This window comes from Euphorbia lathyris, chromosome 6 (assembly GCF_963576675.1).
Source record: "Euphorbia lathyris chromosome 6, ddEupLath1.1, whole genome shotgun sequence".
In the NCBI taxonomy this organism is placed as follows: domain Eukaryota; kingdom Viridiplantae; phylum Streptophyta; class Magnoliopsida; order Malpighiales; family Euphorbiaceae; genus Euphorbia; species Euphorbia lathyris.
Window position 1 is genome coordinate 6,021,973 of NC_088915.1, and position 9,403 is coordinate 6,031,375.

General features: G+C 35.7%; 1 protein-coding gene across 1 annotated transcript; it reads left to right on the forward strand.

Annotated features, from left to right (window-relative positions):
* The first annotated feature begins 4,832 nt into the window (after positions 1-4,832).
* On the forward strand, positions 4,833-9,030 carry LOC136232966 (transcription elongation factor SPT4 homolog 2). The gene is made up of 5 exons (XM_066022458.1): positions 4,833-5,023; positions 5,113-5,204; positions 6,056-6,111; positions 6,993-7,054; positions 8,737-9,030. Exons 1-5 carry the CDS (start codon positions 4,931-4,933, stop codon positions 8,785-8,787), a joined length of 354 nt encoding a protein of 117 aa, XP_065878530.1. The 5' UTR covers positions 4,833-4,930; the 3' UTR covers positions 8,788-9,030.
* Positions 9,031-9,403: the final 373 nt, after the last annotated feature.

A 9,403-nucleotide genomic window follows, 5' to 3' on the forward strand; every position in this document is an offset into this window, starting at 1 on the left:
GATTCAGAAGGAAGAATTTGTTTTGACCTCATTCTCATCAATTGTAGCACGGGCGGAAGAGCTACAACAAGAACTAGTCAACTCCATTGACAAAATCCAAGTCTAACTAGCTTATAAACATAACTAATTGAGGAAATGACAACAGAAAACAAAAGCATGGAAGACGAACAATTTCAAAAATTGGGACAGAAGGAATCAGTGATAGAATTGATTCAATCATTCAGATAGCCTCATTATAAGTAACAAAAATCAAATAAAAACTCAGCAATAGGATTCACATGATCCGGCCCCAAGAGTAAGACCCAGAGTGAAGCAAGCAGAACTCTTGATTCGTCCCCGGAATAAGTTCAGAGTAAGAACCAGAGTGAAGCAGAACACTCTTTGCGAATCTCCAAACTTATCAGTCCCAGGGAAAAATTTGCAGGTTTTGTTAAATTTTGGAATAAAGGATTTGTTTTGACCTCATTCTCATCAATTGTAGCACAGACGAAAGAGTGTAATACAAGAACTTGTAAACTCCATTGACAAAATCCAAGTCTAACTAACTCATAACCAGAACTAATCGAGGAAATGATAACAGAAAACAAAAGCATAGAAGACAATCAATTAGAAAAAATTGGGAGAGATGAGGAATCAATGATAAAATTGGTTTAAGCATTCAGATAGCCTTATTATAAGTAAGAAAAATCTAATAAAATCTCAGTAATAGGATTCACATGATCCGGCCCCAAGAGTAAGAACCAGAGTGAAGCAGAACTCTTGATTTTGTCCCCCGGAATAAGTTCAGAGTAAGAACCAGAGTGAAGCAGAACACTCTTTGCGAATCTCCAAACTTATACTTATCCATCCCAGGGAAAAATTTGTACATTTCATTTAAAATTTTGCAGGTTTTGTTAGATTTCGAAGAAAATATTTGTTTTGACCTCATTCTCACCAATTGTAGCAGAAATAAAGAGCTACAACAAGAACTAGTCAACTCCATTGACAAAATCCAAGTCTAACTAACTTATAACCAGAATTAATTGAGGAAATGATAACAGAAAACAAAAGCATAGAAGACAATCAATTTGAAAAAATTGGGACAGAAAAGGAATCAATGATAGAATTGATTTAATCATCCAGATAGCCTCATTACAAGTAACAAACAACAACAACAACAACAAAGCCTTAGTCCCGAAATGATTCGGGGTCGGCTAACATGAACCATCATATAAAACCGTGAAAATCAAGTCGTGTCAGCGACACAGATTCGCTCCCTCCACTCCGTCCTATCCACTACCATATTTTCCTCAATTCCCAATAAACTCATATCACTCTCGATCACCCTCCTCCAAGTTTGCTTAGGTCTTCCCCTACCCCTCACCACTACATCCCTTTGCCACTCTTCGGTTCTCCTAACCGGCGCATCAAGCGCTCTACGTCTCACATGGCCAAACCACCTTAGTCGGTTTTCTCTCATTTTATTCTCAATAGATGTGACCCCTACTTTTGTCCTAATTATTTCATTACGCACCCGGTCCTTTCTCGTGTGACCACACATCCATCTCAACATACGCATCTCCGCCACCGACATCTTATGGATGTGGCAGTGTTTCACTGCCCAACACTCTGTACCATATAACAATGCTGGTCTAATTGCCGTCCGGTAGAATTTTCCCTTCAATCTATTAGGCATGCCGGGATCACAAAGGAAACCCGTAGCACTCTTCCACTTCGACCAACCAGCTTTAATCCTATGGGCAACATCTCCATCTACTTCTCCATCCGTTTGGATAATAGATCCTAAATACCGGAAGCAATCCGAGGCCTGAACAACTCTCCCATCTAGGATGATTGTCCCTGCCTCCCTACTCCTACGGCCGCTAAACTTACACTCCAAATATTCTGTCTTACTTCGACTCAACTTAAAGCCTCTAGATTCTAGAGTTTGCCTCCATAGTTCCAACTTCATCTCCACTCCTTCTTTCGTCTCATCAACCAACACAATATCATCTGCAAACAGCATGCACCATGGTATACCATCTTGAAGTGAACTTGTTAGTTCATCCATAACGATGGCAAAAAGAAATGGGCTTAGTGCGGAACCTTGATGCACTCCAATCGTAATAGGAAACTCTTCGGTCTTCCCAACACTAGTACGTACACTCGTGCATACTCCCTCATACATGTCCTTTATGATGTCAATATATTTCCGCGAAATGCATTTCCTTATCAAGACCCACCAAAGTACTTCCCTTGGTACCTTATCATATGCTTTCTCCAAGTCAATGAAAACCATATGCAAACTCAGTAATAGGATTCACATGATCCAACCCCAAGAGTAAGACCCAGAGTGAAGCAGAACTCTTGATTCCGTCCCCGGGATAAGTTCAGAGTAAGAACCAGAGCGAAGCAGAACACTCTTCGGGAATCTTCAAACTTATACTTATCCGTCCCAGGAAAAAAATTTGTACATTTCATTTTAAATTTTGCAGGTTCTGTAAGATTTTGGAAGAAAGGATTTGTTTGTTTTGACCTCATTTTCATCAATTCTAACACAGACAGAACAATTGTAAACTCCATTGATAAAATCCAAGTCTAACTAGCTTATAACCAGAACTAATTGAGGAAATGATAACTGAAAACAAAAGCATAGAAGGCGAACATTTTGAAAAATTGGGACAGAAAAGGAATCAGTAATAGAATAGGTTAAATCATGCAAGGCACATTACAGAAGCTCGGCACAGCAGTAAAATGCTGCACCTAGAGGCTTGTGAATGCATCAACGAATCTTAAGTACCTGTTTTATTCATCATTCTCCAATCTGCCCATTTATTTATAGCTATAAATGCACTGAAAAACACCCTGATTTAGTCTATCATACATCAAAACTTCAAATGAGTAATTGAAATTCAGTAGTAATAACTTAGAAGCATAAAAAGAAATTACGAATTTGAAAGAGAAAGAGGACACTCAGATGAGTAAGGCGAAGAATCAGATCCAGACATGGAAGAACCACCGGCAGCAATGAGCTGGGCAGTTTGGTGGATCATCAGCCGCAACATTATTCCTCATGGTCCTGTTTTCCGAGTTTAGAACCCTAATTTCATTTGCATAACAAAAAGATGCCCACTCTTTATATTTGAGAGACGAATTAATTTATAATTCAGTTTTTGAACGTTGAACGATAGTGATCTTCTAAAAAGACCCGAATTTTGTGGGTAAATTACATAAATGGTTATTGAATTTTTTTTTTTTTTTTTTTTAAGAAGAAATGGTTATTAAACTTCACATCAAAACTTAATATAAAAGTCATATAATTTTATATTTGGCTTAATACATTATTAGCTCTTTAAATTTGTCCACAATAGCAGATTGGTTTTCTGAACTTTGTAAGTATCTCATCAGCTCTCTAAACTTGCTTATTTCGTATCACCAGCTTCCTAAACTTGTCCATAAAAATTTATTAGCTCTCTAAACTTTGTAAGTGTCTCATCATCTTCCTAAACGTGCTTATTCTATAACAACTAAATACAAAATCATAATACTAACTCGGATTAAGGTGCAAAAATGCCACTAATGTTTTGGATCAAGAGTAATTTTACCCCTAACGTTTAAAATTGTGCAATTTTACCCCTAACGTTGGATGCCAATAGTAATTTTACTCATAACATTGATAAATTGGGTTAATTTGAGAAATAATTCATCAAACTGTTTTCGGTCATGAATCTTATCATCTACACTTCACACGTGCGTCATTTTATCAGTAACAAATCACAAACATATGTTGGGATGTGAAAAAAATAAAAAAAATATACTGACTTTTGTACGAATTGGACAAAAAAATTCAAAAATTCACCAAATTTATAAATTTACTCTTGGCTACTAATGTTAAGCAAAACGTTAGGTGCATTTTTGCACTTCAATCCGATTTAGTATTATGGTTTTTATATTTAGTTATTACATACTCCCTTTGTTTCATTTTAATTGTCTTTTAAGGTTTCTACACACATATTAAGAAACCTATTAATTAGCCTAAAAAGTAGTTAAACATTACCTTATTACCCTCTTGCAATTAATGCTTAAATTTCTCTGCAAACTTTTTTCCTTCTTTATATGAGGACAAAGTTGGAAAAAACACATTTAATGCTCATTGAAAAGTGTAAAACGTCAAATAATTTGAAACAATTTTTTTTTCCTCAAAACGACAATTATTATGAAATGGAGGGAGTAATAAGTAAGTTTAGGAAGCTGGTGAGACACTTGCAAAGTTCAGGGAGCTAATAAAATTTTATGGACAAGTTTAGGGAACTGGTGATACAAAATAAGCAAGTTTATGGAGCTAGTGAGACACTTACAAAGTTCAGAGAGTCAATCTACTATTATGGACAAGTTTAAAGACCTGGTGACGTATTAGGCCTTTATACTTTCTAATATTATGGTTACTAAATTTCAATCAACGCTTTAAAATGACGTTGATGACTTCAAAATAAAAAATTCAAAGAATCGATGATATTCTAAAAATTTTAATTCTTGAAAATTTTCGTTTTGAGATAATTTAAATGTTATTTAGTTAAGAAAAAGAAATTGAATTTTTAGAGAAAGAAAGTTCTAGAAGCGGATTTTGGATTTCATGAAAAATATTGTTTTAAACTTCAACAATTTTATTTTAGGATAGTTAATAATCATTTTGAAATTTTAGTTAAAGTTAGTAGTCATAAAGTGAAAATGCCTTGAGTCATCTGAATTTTTGTAGATAATTCAAAATAAATTAAACAAGAATGCCTCCCACTCAAAACGCTGCGTTTTGTTTTGTATATGACTTGGGTCCGGTTTACAGCTAAACCCGCATGTTTACTTTCAAAACCAAAATTGGGTCCGAAAGTAGGCTACAATACAGTAAATCAGCATTTTGTGTTCTCTGATCATCAGCAACCTTCCGACGAGCACAATGGGAAGCGCACCACCGGCACAAATCCCGACGAGCTTCGGCCATGAACTAAGGGCTTGTCTTCGTTGCCGTCTCGTCAAAACCTACGATCAGGTAAACTTACTCTTTCCGATTCTTTTCTTTTCTTTGTTAATTATTTGATTCCAGATTTTCCAATGTTAGGGATTACGTTTCCATTGCAGTTTAGAGAATCGGGATGCGAAAATTGCCCCTTCTTTAAGATGGATGAAGACCATGAGCGTGTTGTGGATTGCACTACTCCTAACTTTAATGGGTATTATATTCTCTCTCTCTTATTGTTCTCATTTCTTATTGTTTTTGCTGGAGATTTTGATTCTGTTTCGGTGGAATAGTATTCTTTCAAGGATGGTGTTGAATTGAAATACTTGTGTTGCTTCTAAATTTAGGGTTATTCAAGTGTGTCATTTAAAGAGTGTTTACAGTTTTTGTGAATGTGAGAGTACTCTTCAAAAATGGGTAAAATGTCATTGAAGTTTGAAACATTGAAGTCTGTTTCAAGACGGTCACTGAACTTCAATTTCTTTTAGTACTGAACTTCACATTTGATTTCAATGAAGTCATTCTAGCGAATTTGTGTACAAAAACTTATGTATAATTGACTGTATGCTTAACCGTGGTAGAAATGTGGGATCCAAGTGTATATCGGAGGCACACGCTAAGATGGCTTTTTATATCAGTATCCACATGACTTTATAGTGGGACGCTTAGTTGGCATATAGTCAATTATATTTGATTTCGATAAAGTCATTCGGACTAAGATGAATTTTACATCATTATCCGACATGGCGCTCAATTGGTATGTATGTAGTCAACTATATTCTGTGCTAGGTCAACATTAAGATGACTTTTTATACACAAATTAGTTGGAATGACTTTATCGAAATCAAATATCAAGTTTAGTGATTTTATTGAAAGAAAATGAATGTTAGTGACTCTCGTGAAACAGCCTGCGAACTTGAATGATTGTCAATGCAATTTATCCCTTCAAAAATTGAAATTCCAAGCTTAATGATCTCTTATGACAACTGATTGACATTTTTTTTATCTGCCTTCTTTCTGCTATTGCCATCTTCTTGATATATGCTTTTGTTGGAATCTTGATAGGATTATTTCTGTCATGGATCCAAGTAGAAGCTGGGCTGCACGCTGGTTGAGAATTGGTATGTCTAATTGTTACACGGCTTGCATGTTTCTTTCCTTGCCATCTTACTACTATTTTCCTCTCACTTCGGTATAATGTTAGTATGTTACCAAGTTATGATTCATTTTTCTATCATATTTATTGTTCTTGTGAACTACTTTTCTGCACTTTTTACATGAATTGCTGTCTGTTATGTCATATGTTCAGTTGTCTGTACTCAGCACTATTATAGTACTATCTTAAACGTTTATGAGAATGTAATTCACGCAAGTGATGTCTGCCCCATAGTGTAAGGGTAATAGTGGGGGCAACAAAGAAGCACTTCTTTGCGTCTGTTTATGTGGCATGATAGGTGCCCTAGAAGTACAGGATGTTCAGGAGGTTTTTCGATTGATATTCTATTTATCATCTGGATCTAGACATTGTCTTTCAAATGGACTTTGTTTCAGGAGTTACCTAATATTCTTAACTGTCCTTGAAAATATTGAATAAGGACCTTTAGATACTTAAGATGTAGTTCGGACAATTAATTTGCGAAAGGGTCCCTTGCATAATTGGTCAAGTTTCAATTAATTTCATTTGCTCCTTTGGTCTAATTTTCACACAATTTACCACTATCCATTCTCTACAAAGTACACAAAGAATATTAGTAGACCATTAACTTAGATAGGGTAATAATCCATATATCTGCAGATGTTCATAAAAGCCAGTATATGCATACAATCCTTAAATTTCTAAACGCATGTTTCATATCAGTATCGGGGCTGATTGTCACTCAAATGTCATTGTTGTTTGCAAGTCTTGATCAGTTCCATCATTTGGAGCTGTTCGCCATGTATTATTTTGTCGTTCGACTACACTAATTCTCTCTTACTGGATTTGGTTTTGAATCTTCTGCAGGAAGATTTGTTCCTGGTTGTTACACTCTTGCTGTGTCGGAGGCACTCCCAGAAGACTTGCAGGTTTGTACTTCATACGAACACCAATTTATTCTCTTTGTTTTAAGACTTTTTCATTTTAAGCATATATGCAATTTGTCCATCCACATTAGGTACCTGTTATCTCAGCACAATTAAAATGATATATTCAACCTAAGCACAAGATATGCTTGTTCTATCATCCACGATATCTTGTTTGGAATAGACGGAATGGTGCTAAAATCTCCGAACTTAATGATATGCATTGGTTTTCTGTTCTTCTCATTCTTTCTGAGTATGAGATTTATTTTCTTCTATTTTCTGTGGTACATTAGAGTATGGAATTTAAAAAGTTAGATGGGATCATCATTAACCATTGTGTTTTCAACAAGTTAAGGAAATAGAAAGTAAGAGATAATTAGTAATTTATAGAAGCACAGAAAGGGACAAAGAAAAGAGGCAAAATGTGCTGCAGCCTGCACACACTAATGCGGCTGATTCTGCTCCAGATGCAGCTAATGCCTTCTTTAAAATATGGTCATTGTCTTACTGATAACTGCTGTTATCGTTGCTTTAAGGCCATAATTTCATAGTTAGACATGTGAAATATGGTGTTTAGTTGCCATATAATCAACTGTCTTTTGTGTCACATAACATTCTTGTGGGGTTTTGTACTCGAATCATCCTGAATGACAATTGACTCTATTGGAATCAAATGTAAAGTTTAGTTATTTTATTGAAAGAAAATGACGTTTAGTAGTAGTTTTTATGAAACAAACCCCAAACTATAGTGACAGTAGGTTTATTTTACCCATTCGCTCTACGGTTATAGCCGCTCATGAGCGGCTCGGTGGTCAGCTCGCCTCGGCTCGATTTGTAAACGAGCCGCTCGTGAGCATGATTTACTGGCTCGGTTCGTAAACGAGCTGAGCATGAGCAGGCCAAAGCTCGGCTCGAAAGCTCGCGAGCAGGCTCGATTAGAATATTTATGAACAAATTTTAGTTTTGTAGAAAACTATATAGATTTGTGTTAGTTCACAAATATTTAAACTTAATATTGTTTCATTTGTTATTAGATGAATTCGTTCACCAGCATAATAAATGAGTAATAGACGAACTATTTTCTAAGCATCTTGTTTATTTATTCACGAACTTTGCTTGTGAGCTTGTTTATGTACACTATTTGCGAGCAAACTTCATAAATATAATTAACGATTTACTCACAAACAACTTATGGTTAGATAATTTTCTTAATGAACCAAGTTCAAAGAGGATTTTGGGCTCGAAACAAGCTCGAAGCTCGGCTTGAGCTCGTTTATTTTCTAATGAACTGAGCAAGCCAAAGCTCGGCTCGGGCTCGACCTCGTTAATTTTTTAGCGAGCCGAGCTTGAGCAGGCCAAAGCTCGGCTCGGGCTCGAGCTGGTTAATTTTTTAGTGAGCCGAGCTTGAGCAGGCCAAGGCTCGGCTTGGCTCGGCTCGGCTCGATTACAGCCCTGGTTATGTTTATTGTGGAAGACAGGTAGAAAGATTTAGAAATGCAACGGGGCAATCAGATTCGTTATTGATGGTTCTCATGTACCATTATCTATTAAACGCATGCTTCCTGTGAATCTTTTTGAATTCCATACCATTGTCTATTAAATGCATATGCTTCCTGTGAGTCTTTTTGAATTTGAACCTTTGAATCATCTCATCTAAATTGACCATTCCGTTGTTTATCTTGCAGAATTTATGCGAAGATGAACGCGTGCAATATAACCCACCGAAACGCATATAAGGTTCCGGTTTATATAATTACATCGATCATGTTTTGGAGTTTTCATGTTTAAATTCCACAGCTTTGTAGCAACTGATGCTGTTCCTAATTTAATATGCAAATGTTTGTATATGAAGCCTAGTTTGTCTCTGGAAATTGAAATCTCAGTAGCTCTTTTAGTCTTTTAACGAATAGAAGTGGAAAGCAAGGTGTAATATTGTACTAGTTATATAGTAATGCCGTTCTGAGTAGAGGTTGCAATTTCGTGCTTCGTGTCAAAATCGTGTTATCTCATATATCTGTTTTATATGGTAATTGCTAGAAAAATGATTTTCGTGTTGGATTGTCTCTATAAATTGTGTTTTTGTGTTGGATTGTCTCCATAAATTGTGTTTTTTTGTCGGAAATTGGGTAAATTACATCCATGGTCACTGAACTTTACCCATTTAACATTGTGGCCACTGAACTTCAATTCTTGATGGTATGACCATTAAACTTTACACTTTTTAACATCGGTGGCCACTCAACACCTCAAAACGATCATTGACGGTCTCAAAATAAAAATTCGAAGAGTTAATGATATTCTAAGGAACTTTAATTTTTGAAAATTTTCGTTTTGAGATCATTTTGTTGTTGT